We start from the raw sequence: 16,709 nt of genomic DNA, 5'->3' as shown, positions 1-16,709 counted from the left end.
TCTCAAAGTGGGTGCCGTCTGACTGCGTCAAGGGTGCCGTGAAAAAAATACCTCTTCTGACATTTCATAGAATACATTCTCTTTACATATATGCAAAGGGGCCGTGTCCACCAGACGCCCTTTTAGCGCTCTGGGTGTCTACTTTCCATTCAGATCCTATGGAGCTTGGAAAAAAAGCTCTCGGCGCTTCCTTTTTTTGTCGCGGCGCTCAGAGTTGAAATATGTTCAACAGCGCTGCACTTATCAAGCGGCTCGGACGTGAGGCGGCTCGTTTCGGCAGCGTTCAGAGAGAGAGAGGGAGAGAGAGACCGCTCCGTGGACATGGCCGTTGGTCACGGCGCTCAGAGCAGTAAGGGCCGTGTCCACCGGACACCGGACGCTATGAAAAAAAATGCGTTGTACCAGGCACACGTCTCTGATGGTGAGTCACACCCCCTCCTCTTTCCAGTGGATCTGTGTCCGCTCTGTTCCGACTCCGGTGCGTTTGATGTATAAAAACACACTGCAGTGCACACGGTGGAAACTCTCTGATTGTTCACAACGGAGTCAGAACGGAGCGGAGACCGCCGGTGGATATTCATTTGAGCGCGTGCCTGAGCTGCGCGCATGTAGACCATAGAGGCTGCATTGCACTGACCCGTGTTCTCCCATTATACGGATATGCGGCTCTTGGCTGGATCTAATTTCTTCGGAACAACTTGTAATGACACCAAAGTTATTTGGGTGAGTAAATTATCGTATTTTATGCTAGAAATAAGGTCCAGAATGTAAAAACCGGTAATTATCCAACTGTCGGAATGGCGGTTGCCCCCTGTGTCTTTATTTTGATATTATTTTTTAGTGGTCGACTCGCCCAGCAGCTGCCCGGCGGGTCATGGGAATAATGCCGGCGGTCCGCATTTTCTTGGTATAGATTTCACTCAATCTGATAGATGTGTGAAGATGTCACAGGAGACACATGTCAACAGGATATTGGAAAGGTTTAACATGCAAAACTGTAAACCCAGGGAAACTCCCGTGTTTAAAAACTGTGTTATACAGAAGATGCTGTTAAGATGTGTGATGTTAAAATGTATAGAGAGGTAGTAGGCAGCCTTATATATTTAACAACATGTACAGGTCCAGAGTTAAGTTTTGTGGTAAGCAAGTTATCACAATATTTTTGTGAACTAACAGAGGAACAGTGGGTAACTGTGAAGGAGGTATTAAGATACCTCAGAGGTACAACAAACAGAGAGTTGTGTTTCAGAAGAAATGACAATGAGAAGTTAGGCCTAATAGTTTATAGTGATGCAGACTGGGCTGCTGAGCTGATACTACTGACAGATGCAGCACCAGAACAGTTAAATAGTTTCATGGAAAACTAAGAAACAGCCCACAGTAGCGCTTTCAACATGTGAGGCAGAATATATGGCTCTGGCCTCTACTATGCATGAGTGTATCTATCTAGAGCAACTGTTGGAAAATATAGATGATTACAAATACACACAAACAATAGTGTATGAGGATAACCAGGGAACAATCGCTTTAGCCAAAAACCCTGTAAGCAGACAGAGGTGCAAGCTTGTGGATATTAAATATAATTTCATAAGATCCATTGTGAACGAGGGAAAAGTAACCCTGGTATATTGCACTACTGAAGATATGGTCGCAGACATCATGACAAAACCTGTCATTGGATCAAAACTGAAAAGGTTTGCAGGTATTATGTTTGGTGTCTAAAGAGTGGAAGAGATACACTTCTGTGTTGTATCATATTGTGTGTAAATTTTTGTTTTTGATTTCAGCAACCTGAGTACAAGTGGGGGTGTTAAGAGACATTCTTTTATTTGGTGTACTCAGTGGTTATGATACACACAACATAAGACTGTGTAATAATGTGAGTCGTAAGTGTAAAGGCCAGAAGCTCATGCTATGTCATCACGTTTTGTTTAAGCCACGACCAGTGTGTTGTTTTTCTGTTCTGGGGAAGCTGGAAGTTAATTCTGCCATGACACAAGAGATATGTGAGTGTGTGCTAGTCTCGAATAAATATGCTCAAAGAAGCTAAAGAATATCTCTGCCTCCGTCAACTTATTCTCTGAGTTCAGCGCGAGTAAAAGCTGCAAAGCTCAACAACACCTTTTGACATTTTGTTGTGTAATGACTAAAAAGTGTTTTCTAACGTCACCCTGACCTTTAATCTTTGATCACCAGGTCTAATCCGGTCATCCTCAAGTCCATGTGGCCATTTGTGTCACAGTTAAGGGGATTTTTTGGAGGAGCTGACAGATATTGTGATCATAAAGCAGAAACCATGTTTTGTGAGGAAACCTTGCAACTTCATCTTTATAAAGTTGTTATCGGCCTTCTACTGTCTTTCCTTCATTTTTGTAATTTGTTTTAACTGTGTGTGAATTCTTCTTCAGGGTGTGTGTGTACACACCGTACATGTGTAAAGCCGGGCATACACTGTGCGATTTTTGAAAATCTTGTCGTTAGTACCAACACACACTGTACAAGTAAATCTAGTCTACGATCTACGGCCAAAGCTCACGATTGATGTACTCACACTGTACGGTCCGATCATCGAACACGACCAGAGTACTCACACTGTACGGGTGAAAACCATGTGAAATCGCCCCGTCGGCCCCTGCTAACTGTTCTGTCTATTGACAGCTGTCAATAAAGATTTATTTGAAAGCACCAAACAATGTCTGCCCAAGCAAGTCAGAGCTTTTCTTTCTCTCACACTGTGACCTTGAGAGATGCAGCACATCTGAGAGGAGGATCGCGCCTGTGTGTGTGCATGTGTGTTGCCCCTTCTCCACTACACAGTTAGCCCTCTACTCGACTCGGTTTAGGTGCTTTTAATCACAGCTGAGTTCTTCATAGTTCCTCCTCAGCGGAGGCTGGATCATGATACTACAGCGGGTCCGTCAGCGCCGCGGTCACCCGAGCTGATTGTGGCAGCGGTCACCAGAGCTGACCGATGCCGCTCTAATCAATGAGAGCATTTTCCACGACTCTCTTTTTTCTCTCCTTTCGTCAGCTCCAAACTCACTCTTCTGCACTGCGATTACGAACCACAGTGTGGTTTCCAACACAGCTGTCATTTAACTCACATGTCAGAATAACAATAGTGGGGGGGGGTTACATCCTCCCTGGAGTAATGTGTTTGTTTATCTGTTTGTGTCTTTTCAGGCGAGCTAGTCTGCACAACCCATGTTTAGATGTTTTCTGTTTATTCGCTGTTTATTTATGACACTTTGCGCATGTGCACTGAGGGAGAAATGCTCCGGTCATCTCGGGGCTCTGCTTCCACTCTGCGACAGCCTCCGTCGTCTGACTAAAGGTGCAGCCACACTATACCCGACCAAATCGCGGACGCGGAGTGTCGTGTCGTGTCGCACTCACTGAGAATACATTGGTCGCACCGTAGGGTATCCCAGCATGCTTTGCGCGGCGACGGTGACACCCAACGGCGCAACCCAATATATTTTCAATAAGGGCAACTTGACACTCCGCGATTTGGTTGGGTATACAGATGTAGCCACCCAGAAGTTCCCCCTGGTCCCTGGTGGGACCACTGTGGGACCGTGATGGGTCCGTGGCGGGTCCGTGACGGGCGGGGCCACATTTAACTCAACATGAGAGTGAAGGTGCGCTCTGCTCTTATTTCCATCTCACCCCACACACGTCGACCTGTGTCTTGTGAAGACGTACAGCGCGATGGAGAGAGAGAGAGAGAGAGAGAGAGCATACAGTAGACTATACAGCGCGCACTGCACACCAGCTGATCCGCCGGTCCACTGAGATAAGCAAGTTAGTCAGATAATCAGGGCCGTTGCTAGGAATTCTGGGGCCCCTGAAAGAATACTAAAGTGGGCCCCTGCCCCCCTGACTTTTCCACTTTTTTTTTGATCATTTTTTATTTAGCCTACTCTGTTTTGATGCTAATGCAGCATTACTATGAGTATTAGTCAGGGTCTTATGCTGAATAATTCAGTCATACAAAGATTAGACTAGGTGCAGCAGGTGTCTTCAACTTTGTGAAGTTGTGATATCAAATCGGAATGGGGTTTATAGGGGGATTGACAGTATAGGCTCGTGCTATAACTAGTACATTATAGTGAAAAATCAATACATTTAATTAATAAATTTAATCCAGAGGAAGTACAGAGTTAAATGAAATTCCAGCACTGACTCCATATGTTCAGAACATCTGCAATCCTGTTTGACTGTGTGTGTGTGTGTGTGTGTGTGTGTGTGTGTGTGTGTGTGTGTGTGTGTGTGTGTGTGTGTGTGTGTGTGTGAGAGACAGTTGAGGGTCCTGTCACTATGCCTCCTATTGATTATGCGCCCTGGCTACTTGGCCAAGGGGATGTCCCTTTGTCCGAATGGTTAGCGCACATGACTGTTACCCGGGAGTCTGGGGTTTGAAGCCCGCCCTGGACCCTCTTCACCTTGCCACATGTGCCTTTCCTAACCTCTGCCATGAATCACTGTTGCAAAATTACAACATTTTTTGTAAGATAGATAATAATGTAAGATAATCATGAAAATAAAAATGTTCAAAGCAGGACCTTCTAAGGAAATACCTGCTCATTTTCTAATCAATTCATAGTCAAAGCAGTGGGGGATGCTTGGAGATGGTAATGCTCTGGAGCAGGTGTGAATGTTCAGGGGTTTGGAGTGTGTTGTTGCTCAGGAGAGAGTCTGGTCCAGCTAGCCTTCCAACATAACCTCCCCTCCCCCGGTCCTCCTTCAAAGTTGAACAGCCAGCTCCATTGCAGGCTCTGTGCGATTTGTGTGACAATGGGTGACCAATAGGTGGCCCATTAGGGCAAACAAAAGACTGAGCAATGATGATGCTAATTCCCTGGTCGAAGGCATGCACTGAATACCTGCAACTGCAAACATCTTCCAAAAGGCTTTCATCACTCCCTTAGTTTTTTCCTATTTAAATGTAGATTCACAGTACATAAATTGTGATAAAAAAAAATGACAGTAGGTATTATTAGCTACAACAATTTATTTCCAGATAAAACAGTGGCCAGCGCATCTCCAGTAGGTCTGTTATAATTTCACTTTTTAAATCAAACATGTACTCGTGGTTCTATGAATTATGTGAATTTCCACTCACCACCAGCGGCGGCACTTTAAATGCCGCCTCTGGCGATATGTACTTTTCTGTGAGAGAAGCGCCATCTCTTGGTCATGTCATGTATTTCATTGAATGGGTGGAGTTCCAGTAAAAACTAGTCACACCCAGGAAAAGGAGGGGGTCACTCCAGCTGCTGGGACTTTGCTGGAGCTCTGCTGGAACTCTCATGGAAACAGCATGGGAACAGCATGGCAGCAGCATGGCAGGGGAATTTCTATGTGGCTCCCACTGTAGTGTGGCTGCACCTTAAAATTTCAGACATGTCAGAAATTCATCCGACCGTCCGACGGTGGTTCGGCAGCCGGCGATCGGTCGTTGCTCCCCCCTGTACACTGTACGAATAAAGACGCACGACGAGACGGAAAATCGGGCCTGAGTGTCGCAAGGTCATGCGACTCAAAAATCGTGTCAAAATCAGGCTAAAATCGTACAGTGTATGCCTGGCTAAACATACAGTAAAAGTTGTTGTCAACTCCCCTTAATCTTCCAGTTATCTCTGCTTCTCGTGGTTCTGTGTCACTAAAGCACAGCCTCACTGCTCTCTCTCTCTCTGTGTGTATGTGTGTGTGTGTACTGCATATACAGCCCTGTCTCATCCAGGGAATAGAGAACTGTGTCAACAAATAAATCAATGCATGGAAAACTATCCCTTTATAATATTAAAGAGAATATCAACTATGGATGAAAACTTGATGACTGGTTGCTACCCACCACTTAACTGAATATTATTACTTATTACAATGTGGTGTCAGACCTGATGCTGATCTGTCATCACTGATACCAGTTTGAAGCAAAAACACAGAAGCCTGCTGTCTAATCACCTAATACAAGCCCATCATGCACATTTTTCATAGAAACATAAAGAACACACATTCAATATGATTAGGCTAACTCTTAATTTAATTTGTCAATTGTTCCGTTTATACAAGCCAAAGGAAGCATAGTATTTCAATGCTTGAAAAAAAACCTCATCTCTGAGGCCGTAAATGAGAGGACTCAGACATCTTGGTGCAAGATAAAACAGTAAAAAATTTAAGTACCTGACAATTTTAAACAAATTGAGGTTAATCTGAATCAAAGCAACTTCTACAAATGGACACCACATCTGGATGAGACAAAGCAGAAGCTGAAAACCATGAAGAGCCACTGTTCTCAACCCTTTCCTTGATGACTGTTTATCCTCTCCTGATGCAGCTTTGGCCACTTTCATTATTTTGACATAGGAGAAAACAATGATGATGGACATAATCAAGAACTGGACTTGATAAATAGCTGACCTAAGATTATGCTGCCATATGTGTAACATAAACAGTTCCACTGAACATAAGTAATATTGTTTGTAAAAGCCAAGTGATGCTGATGTAAAGAAGGTGGAGAGAATGAGTATCGCTGGTACAGAGCTGAGGGCATGAATGATGAAAATACAGTTCAGAGTATTATGCATGGAGCTCAGCTCTCCATGGCGCAGGGGCATGCATATGGCTACATAGCGCTCCAGAGTCATTGCTGCCAGAGTAACTGGAGTGACTGTAACATACAGAAATAATGCAATAAAGATGATAATGCATACCCACACTTCAATAGTAATACCAAAATGGGTGAAGATGAGAAGGATATCAGACACAAACAACAAAAAACTGTCTGACAGTAACGTGACAGCAAATAAGATGTAACGAGCAGTTGTGTAGAAATATTCCTTTTTGAAAAAAGTTATGATGAGCAACAAGTTGACGAAAAGAAAAATCATCACCAGCGTCTGCAAAACAACAAACTGGGTTTTTATCAGCAAGTAATCATAACTAGACATTGAGTTATTAGCAGCCATATGTTCATATATTTGTTAAGCAAAGTCACACTTGGTGGCACTGCCAAAAATTAGTGTCCTTATGTATGCCATCAATACAAAATTGGGTTGTTTTTGCAAAATGATCAAAGTCTGATTTGCTCAGGTAGTGTGTTACAGACAACACCAGGCTAGACCCTCCATGTTGTCCAAGCCTTCAGAGAAAGTGCTGGTTATTTAAAGACTCTCTCTCTCACAGAGTGATGTGATGTAACCCTCTCAGGTAAGGCTATTTTCTAGGCGAGGGTAATTTTTTTAAAGAGATAATGAAGCTTAAAAGTTGAAAGCCAGTTTTTCAACTTTTCAAATCTCTTGTATAAACTTACTGTTTCTCATGGAAGATTTTTTTTGTGTGTGTGCCTTAAACAGGTTTAAAGAGACCTAGAGGAGTTTCCTTTTGGTTATAAAAGAGTCTCATATTAATTAAATGTGGATACATCTACATTACTCATACTTGTTAATGTGTCCATTTTCAATATCGTTGTGTCTTTAGGTTACAAGTGTGACCCACACTGAATGTGTTCACATTTGTTTTAAATTGTATTTTATTGGTAATATAATCCTGTTTCAGAGCAGTTGTAACAACAGTAGATAATCTCATGCTGTGACACAAAACGGCCAATAGGTGGCACTAGTAGAATGTTGACTGGCCGCTGGGAAGCGTCTCTTTTTCTGTGGGGCGGAAGTTCCTCCTCAGTCATACGAGAGCTGCCATGGTGAAAGCAATTTCTGCTCTTCGTTTCTTCTTGTTACACAGGTTGGTCGAATGTTAAGCAAATCATAACAAACAGCAAACATGATTATTAATATGGTAAACATGATTAGAATATCGTAAAATAAGGGTCATAGCCTTAGCGTGTGTAAAGGGTGGACACAGTTTGAGTTTGTTTACATCGGTGGCGCTAGCAACGGTAGACTAATGGCCGCTGCGCAGTGTTGTGCTAAATTTGGACTCCCGCTGCATTTAAGTGAACATGTTATTCTTCTCTTTTTTTGTGTTAAAATATTTTTAAGTATATTGAATTTTCTGTGTTTCAGAGTGTATGGTGTTGAGTTAAACTTTTACGTAATGGCTCTCAATAAGTTACATGTGAGGCTCATTAATTGAGATGTTGTGAATAATGTGAAATGACCAGTGACGGCTGGTATCAATGGGCTAGTGGGGCTAAGCCCTCCCTGCATTACACAACAAAAGATGAGGAACAAATATTATAGCCTATATTATATTTTCTAAATAACATACAAAAGATTGTTCTAAGTCTTAGTAAAATCGGAACTGGCAACGATATTAAATAGTTTCAAGAAAAACACAGGATATCTCTAAATGGGCTAATTTTAATCAGCCCCAGCTCACCGAGTCTGCTCTCATTCATTTTCCGACTGTGGATGATTGACAGGTGCCATGTCCCGCCCTCGCCATTGACCGACTGTTGGGGCTAATTTCATTCAGCCCACAGGCCAATCGGTTCTGACCAATCAGCAGCGGGCTGACGCAGGGTCAGTGATTGACAGGCGTCATGTCCCGCCCCCTTGGTTCACTTGTCATTGGGGCTAATTTCATTTAGCCCAACAGCGCTGTTTCCAGACCAATGACAGGAACCGGAGGGAAAGTTGTGTTGTTGTGGGAGGGAGAAGACAGAAACAGCGGCGCTAGGCGCTAGCATCACAGGTAGCATTACTTTACTGCTCTAAACTGTCTTTGCTAACATGAACAAAGTGGAGAATCTAGTTTCTAAACTCACTGGGAGCACCAGACTTAAATGACATGGCAATAACAGACCAGAAAGGCCGTCGATATGAGCTGCATATCGTCTTTTTTTTTTTTTTTAATTGAGCAATATCGTCGGGTGTGTGTGTGTGTGTGTGCGCACGCGTGCGTGAGAGAGAGAGAGAGAGACTGTGTGTGTATGTGTGATAACCAGGTGAAGTTTTTTTTTTTTTTTGGACTAGACCCTTCTACTTAATGCAGTGTGTAGGCCTAGTTAGTTGCTATACTTTTGTGAGATGGGATAACCCTAACTTTTAGCTGTGTTAACCATTTAATGGGTATAATTTATTTATTAGCCCACCCAACTAATTTGACCACCAGCCGCCACTGGAAATGACTGAGAGTAATGTCAGTAATAGGAAGGGATTCATATTCCTCGTTAAACATGGTTTAATACTGTGTGTTATATGTGCCTTTGAAACACTCTTGTGACATATTTCGAGTAATTGTAATCACTAAGGGAGAGATAAAGATATTGTGTTTATTGAACTTTGTTACTGAATAAATTCATACGAGAGCTGCCATGGTGAAAGCAACTTCTGCTCTTCGTTTCTTCTTGTTACACAGTAATCTGCCTGCCTGTCCCTCCACTCGGGACCTGCAACACAAGCTGCCATTCCGACATCCCTAGCATAAATTACCATCATTTACTCATCCAGATAACATGGTGTCATTACAAGTCGTTCTGACAAAATTATCCAGCCGAGTATATCCGTATAATGCGAGTACACGGGGCACACAATACAGCCTATAAATAACACATTATCCGCTGCGAAACTCACCAATATTTTGTTATGATATGCTAGTGCTATTCCTATTACCCTCTGAGTCCGGGGTAACCTGTTATCAACATCCGGCATCTTTAGGTTAACCTACTAACCTCTGGCCTGGATGATGTCATCTCTGACCGCTGCCCAGCTCATTCTGATAATAATCATTCCACTTCGCCATTCGGGTCAATTTTTAGCTCAACTAGGCCAAGCTTTAGTAAGTCCAGGTTGCAGAGAGGAAGCCTGTGGAAGCTGAACTTCGTCCAGCTGCTCATTTTGTTCTGACAAGTCGGAAACACGCAGAACCGAACCATAGCATTAGCGGTAGCAACAAGCTCCGCCGCACTGCGGTCGGAGATGACATCATCCAGGTCAGAGGGTAGTTGGTCAACCTACAGACCCCGGATGTTGATAACAGCTAACCAGCTAACTCAGAGGAGAATAGCACCAGTGGTGTGCAGTCAGGGGTAGCAGGGCCAGCACTGCTAGCCCTGTCAAACATGAAATAATTATTTTTTTTCATAATTAAAAAGTGATTCTGAAATGTGTCTGGAGTCAATTATTTGTTCAGTATGCAACTTTATCCAGAAAACGATTGGTTTTGTGGAACTCAAATCTCCTATGTCCTTATAAACGCATCACAGCTCCGTTCCTCGGCTGGGGCCAGCAGTAGTTGCATTGCTAGCCTTTGGTCGAAGCTGGACGCTGCTATTGGGTTAAAATGTTGAGTGACAGTATCATCAGCCAATCAGATTTTGATGTGTTATTGACAGAGCGCCCTAGGGCAGAGTCCTGCATCGGGTCGGATCCCCGTGGGTATCCGACGGGTACCCCGCAAAAACGGTGTTCAACGGGTGGATAAGCTGTCTTGTGAAAATTCACGGGTCGGGCACGGGCGGAACTCAAATGAACGCGGGTGGGTACGCGGGTGTATGTGTAGGCCTACAGAGGAAAACTCACGCGCAGCTGCATGAACCAGCGTAGCAAATCTTTTTTTTTTATCACTCACGGCAACAACAGAGCAGCATCTTGATGTAAATAAACGATCTTTGGCCGCTCGTGTGACCGAGTTTAGCCGGTCATGGCTCGACTGCTCGGCTTCTGGGTAAGCTACAAACACACCGATGGGATCAATGTAAAGGCTGAAGTGTCCTGCTTTCATTAAAAAAAGAATTACGTCGCTATCATTCTCCGTTCCGGAAATAGCCGCGAAAGAGTACGCCCCCCCCTCTCTCTTTTCTTTTCTTTTTTCTAAAGAGTACGGCTGTACCCCCGTTATCGCCGGTGATCTAACGGGCAGCGGGTCTTAATATTGACGGGCGGGTCGGATCCGGGTTGTAGTCAGAAATAATCACGGGTGACGGGTCGGGACACGGGCTTAAAAACCAACGGGTCGGGCGGGCGCGGGTTTCCAAAATTGGACCCGTGCAGGACTCTGCCCTAGGGCCAGCGGAGTTTCTAGTGCTGGCCTTGGTGTTGTCATTGAAATTAGCCTGACTGATTGGCCCATGGGCAGCTGCGTGATGACGCACGTAGTCTGTTATTCTGGAAAGCTGATGGCGGGTGATTTAACAGCAAGATTTTGTGATATGACTGCGGACCTTTGCAGAAAAAAAAAGATTTCTTGCAAGACAGACGCCTTAAATGGATGCTAACTCAAACCAACAAGCTTTGTGTGGCATATGGGAAACTATGGTACGACTGGTTGACAGCTAGCTTGGACCACAACAAGCTGTTCTGATGGACATGTCCACTCTTCAGTACAAGCCGTGGTGATGAGTGAGTGCTAGTTTTTTTTATTTTTTTTTGGCTCTGCATAGTGTTGGGCTAATAGGCTACTGTATGATTTTGGTGTTGCTTCTGGGTCAAAAACTCTCTGTCTATGTGTGTGGGTGTAGTTGTGTGTGTGGGTGTGTCTCAACCATTAAGAGATTGTAAATTTTTTATTTTTGTGGGCACGCTCTTTGGCATGTGTCTGTTACAGAAATTTATTTTATTTTTGAAGTGATGAAGAAGTCGGGCAGCAAACTGTTTTTGATGTTTTGTGTCATATGGTGCATTGTAAAGTGGTGAGTGATCTAAGGCAGCCTTTCTCAAAGTGGGTGCCGCGGTACATTGGGGTGCCGTCTGACTGCGTCAAGGGTGCCGTGAAAAAAATACCTCTTCTGACATTTCATAGAATACATTCTCTTTACATATATGCAAAGGGGCCGTGTCCACCAGACGCCCTTTTAGCGCTCTGGGTGTCTACTTTCCATTCAGATCCTATGGAGCTCGGAAAAAAAGCTCTCGGCGCTTCCTTTTTTTGTCGCGGCGCTCAGAGTTGAAATATGTTCAACTTTTGGAACAGCGCTGCACGATAAGCGGCTCGGACGTGAGGCGGCTCGTTTCGGCAGCGTTCAGAGAGAGAGAGAGGGAGACCGCTCCGTGGACATGGCCGTTGGTCACGGCGCTCAGAGCAGTAAGGGCCGTGTCCACCGGACACCGGACGCTATGAAAAAAAATGCGTCGTACCAGGCACACGTCTCTGATGGTGAGTCACACCCCCTCCTCTCTCCAGTGGATCTGTGGATATGACTCCGGTGCGTTTGATGTATAAAAACACACTGCAGTGCACACGGTGGAAACTCTCTGATTGTTCACAACGGAGTCAGAACGGAGCGGAGACCGCCGGTGGATATTCATTTGAGCGCGTGCCTGAGCTGCGCGCATGTAGACCATAGAGGCTGCATTGCACTGCCCCGTGTTCTCCCATTATACGGATATGCGGCTCTTGGCTGGATCTAATTTCTTCGGAACAACTTGTAATGACACCAAAGTTATTTGGGTGAGTAAATGATCGTATTTTATGCTAGAAATAAGGTCCAGAATGTAAAAACCGGTAATTATCCAACTGTCGGAATGGCGGTTGCCCCCTGTGTCTTTATTTTGATATTATTTTTTAGTGGTCGACTCGCCCAGCGGCTGCCCGGCGGGTCATGGGAATAATGCCGGCAGTCCGCATTTTCTTGGTATAGATTTCACTCAATCTGATGGATGTGTGAAGATGTCACAGGAGACACATGTCAACAGGATATTGGAAAGGTTTAACATGCAAAACTGTAAACCCAGGGAAACTCCGTCGTCTTTAAAAACTGTGTTATACAGAAGATGCTGTTAAGATGTGTGATGTTAAAATGTATAGACGCAGTAGGCAGCCTTATATATTTAACAACATGTACAGGTCCAGAGTTAAGTTTTGTGGTAAGCAAGTTATCACAATATTTTTGTGAACCAACAGAGGAACAGTGGGTAACTGTGAAGGAGGTATTACGATACCTCAGAGGGTTACACCCCGCCTTTCCGAAGCCCCGCCTTTCCGACAATAGACTTCCATTCATTGTAATAGCGGGGTTTTCTATTTTTTCTAAAGACCCCGCTATTCAGAAAAGGCTATTGGGGGAAACCCCCAGTGCACAGTGCGCATTGATCCGTTTTTCCTTTTTGGGGTCGAAACGGATCATGTGCATAATTAACTGCAAAACAAGCAAATACTTCATATTAATGACATATAACGTTCATTATGCTTCTAGCCTCTACCTGGTCTTTTTACTAAACTTAACCAACTCCTTTCTTCATTGCCTAAGCCCAACCAAAGCATCTCCCTCAGTCAGCTGTCAGCACGAGCGGCGGCGGCTGCAGCAGCCTCGCACCCTGTGAGCTCAAGCCGGGTTCAGCCGCGCTCGAGCGGCGCAGGGGGGGAGAAAAAAAGTGTATTTCTATTACTGTGTGGAGAGTGTAAACAACGTCACGCGGTTCAGCACCTTGGACATTGGACAGCTGCGGGGGGGACTGTGTCGGAACAGCGGTGTTTCGAAGTGGAGGTATTTCGGAACAGCGGGGTGTCGAAGTGGAGGGGTGTCGGAATGGAGAGCTGTCCCCACCTCAGAGGTACAACAAACAGAGAGTTGTGTTTCAGAAGAAATGACAACGAGAAGTTAGGCCTAATAGTTTATAGTGATGCAGACTGGGCTGCTGAGCTGATACTACTGACAGATGCAGCACCAGAACAGTTAAATAGTTTCATGGAAAACTAAGAAACAGCCCACAGTAGCGCTTTCAACATGTGAGGCAGAATATATGGCTCTGGCCTCTACTATGCATGAGTGTATCTATCTAGAGCAGGGGTCACCAACCTTTTTGGAACTGAGAGCTACCAAAAGGGTAATAGTGATACAAAGGGCTACCGTACTTGATTGGAACAAACTCCCTGAATAACATAAAGTTGCATAGGTTACCTTAATAATAAACAGTCATATATAACGACTGCCTGATCACATAAATGTTAATCATTCCTCACAATAATTATTGACAAAATCACCATGGTAGGAAACACAGATTTATTTTAACACATATTTTTCATGTCATGTTCTTCCCTTTGTAACATTTTGAGCAAATCATGAACTTTGTCCCATGTTTGGACAAATTATCAGTTCTGTAATATTTACAAAAACAACAACAACTCTTTCACATTTTTAAATCAATCATATCACATTTGTATTAATCTCCAGATCTGTAGCCTTTTTAACAAATCATGAGCTCTGTACTATATTTGGACAAATTATCAGTTCTATAACATTTTTTTTAAGGAAATCATTAACTGTTACATTTTTAAATAATGTCATGTTCCCTACCACTTGCTTTGTAACACTTTGAACAAATCATGGGCTCTGTCCTATGTTTGGACAAATTATCAGTTCTGTAATATACCAAAAACAACAACAACAACTCTTTCACATTTTTAAATCAATCATGTCACATTTGTATTAATCTCCAAATAGCATTTTTGAACAAATCATGAACTCTGTCCCATGTTTGGACAAATTATCAGTTCTGTAACAACAACAACTCTTTCACATTTTTAAATGAATCATGTCACATTTGTATTAATTGATCTGTAGCTTTTTCAAATCATGTCACATTTTTAAATCATGTCATGTTCCCTACCACTTGCTTTGCAACACTGAACAAATCATGGGCTCTGTCCTATGTTTGGACAAATTATCAGTTCTATAAGCTTTTTTTTTTTTCAGGAAATCATGTTACATTTTTAAATCATGTCATGTTCCCTACCACTTGCTTTGTAACACTTTGAACAAATCTTGAGCTCTGTCCTATGTTTGGACAAATTATCAGTTCTGTAACATTTACAACGACAACAACAAATAATAAATGTTGCAATGTCTGTTAGTGTGAAGGCTGGCATTGCATGCTGCTTACCAGTGTACTGTAATCTGGGGTGTAATTAGACACCGCAACTCTGAGTGAGTCTTGTAGATGTGCATCAGTGAGGCGTGTTCTGTGTTTGTTCTTGATGAAGTTCATGTTGGAAAAAGTTGATTCACAGAGATAGGTTGAACCAAAAAGGCTGGCAACTTTCATTGCTGCTGTGCATACAGCTCTGTACTTCTCTCTGTCCACAAGGCACCAAAAGTTCAGTGCATCCTTTTGGGCTCTGAGGTGGAGGTCATTTTGCATCGTAAGGATTTCCATCTCCACTTGTCCAGCATCCAAGCTGAACATTGCACTTAGCTGCTCAGCCATATACGTCACGTCCACTTGCATGAAAGGGTTTGAAACAAATGACACACATGGCTGAAGTTTATCAAAGTCACAAAACCTGTTCTCAAACTCTTGCCCAAGTCTGTTAATGACCTCAGCGTACTTTCCTACAGCTTTGACAAAAGCCCCAGATGCAGAAACATTGTCATTAAGCACTGACTGCAAGGAGGGGAAGTGCAGCAGCTTTTTTTTTCTGTAAATGCACAGAGAAAATGTTCATCTTAGCTTTAAATGCGTTTACAGCACTTATGTCAGCCACAGTCTTGCCTTTTCCTTGCAACTCACAGTTCAAATGGTTCAGTTTCCCAGTGATGTCTGTTAAAAATGCAAGGTCGAGAATCCACTCAGTGTCCTCGAGCAGCGAGATGTCCTCCCCTCTGGACTGCATGAACTCTTTGATTTCATCCAAAAGTGACAAAAAGCGCTGCAGAACTCGTCCCCTGCTGAGCCATCTGATTTCTGTGTGCAGTAACAGGTCCCCATACTCAGCTGACAGCTCCTCCAATAACACCTTGAACATCCTGTGTTGTTTGGCTATGGCGCGGATGCTGTTAATGATCTTCATGACAGGAGTCATCACGTGATGAAAGCCGATCACTTTGGCACATATCGCCTGCTGATGAATGATGCAGTGGTAGTGTAGGAATTTGGGGAAGTCTGCGTCACCTTTGCAGTGCGCAATGAAGCCTGCATGTCGGCCCGTCATAGCGGGAGCCCCGTCAGTGGTCACTGACACCAGTTTTTCTAACGGCACCTTTTTGTCAACAAAGTACCTTTTCACCGCGTCGTAGACGTCAACTCCCCTCGTTGTTGTCGTCAGGGGAAACAGTGTAAGTAGCTCTTCTTTTACGGAGAAATCATCAAACACCATCCGGACGAACATCATTAGCTGGGCTGTGCTGCTGCTGTCCACGGACTCATCACACTGGACGCTAAACCAGCGGCACCTGGCCAGATCCTGGTCCAGCGGCTCTGTTAAGTTCCCGGACATCGCAGATACTCTTCTCACTACAGTACTTGCCCCCAGCTGGACATCGGAGAGAGTAGAGATGACATCGGGACCATTCTTCTCGTCTTTGAACAAAGTGTTTGCAATGAGCATCATTGCTTCTTTCAGGACCTCCCCATCCGAAAATGCTTTCTTCCTTTTCATCAGTAAATTCGCAGCTCTAAATGAAGCTTCGGTTGCTTTGTGGGATTTTATCACCGGCCTCTTGAAAAAAGACTGCTGTTTTCCCAAAGCTGCCTTCAACTCACGGGCTTTTTCTGCTCGCGACGTGCTACCAGGTGGGTAACTAGCATGAAAGCTTGTGTGACATGTGCTGAAATGACGCTCCACATTGTGCCGCTTTGTCGTTGCCACAGTCGCCCCGCAAATGAGGCATACACATTTGTCTTTCACCGTAGTAAAAAAGAACTCCTCCTCCCAGTCGCTGTGAAAATAGTATGTTTTATGTCGCTTTTCCGTCATGTTTTCTCCATTTATCGCGTCGTCACTGTTCTTCTGCTTGTTCTGCTGCGCTTGACTTCGAGCCGGTGTAACCGTTATTATGTCCGGCCGGAAACGGTGCCCAGTGAAGG

General features: G+C 43.9%; 1 protein-coding gene across 1 annotated transcript; it reads right to left on the bottom strand.

The window, feature by feature from the left end:
- Window positions 1-6,053: 6,053 nt before the first annotated feature.
- On the bottom strand, window positions 6,054-16,230 carry LOC310996313 (uncharacterized protein; the record flags this gene model as incomplete). The annotated part of the gene is made up of 2 exons (XM_083985689.1): window positions 6,054-6,917; window positions 15,370-16,230. The coding sequence occupies 2 exons, from the start codon at window positions 16,228-16,230 to the stop codon at window positions 6,054-6,056; spliced, it is 1,725 nt and encodes a 574-aa protein (XP_083841815.1).
- Window positions 16,231-16,709: the final 479 nt, after the last annotated feature.

Source organism: Trachurus trachurus (assembly GCF_905171665.1).
Source record: "Trachurus trachurus genome assembly, chromosome: 13".
Taxonomy (NCBI): Eukaryota; Metazoa; Chordata; class Actinopteri; order Carangiformes; family Carangidae; genus Trachurus; species Trachurus trachurus.
The sequence above is the reverse complement of the archived record's forward strand: the minus strand, read 5'-3'. Positions and strand labels throughout refer to the sequence as shown.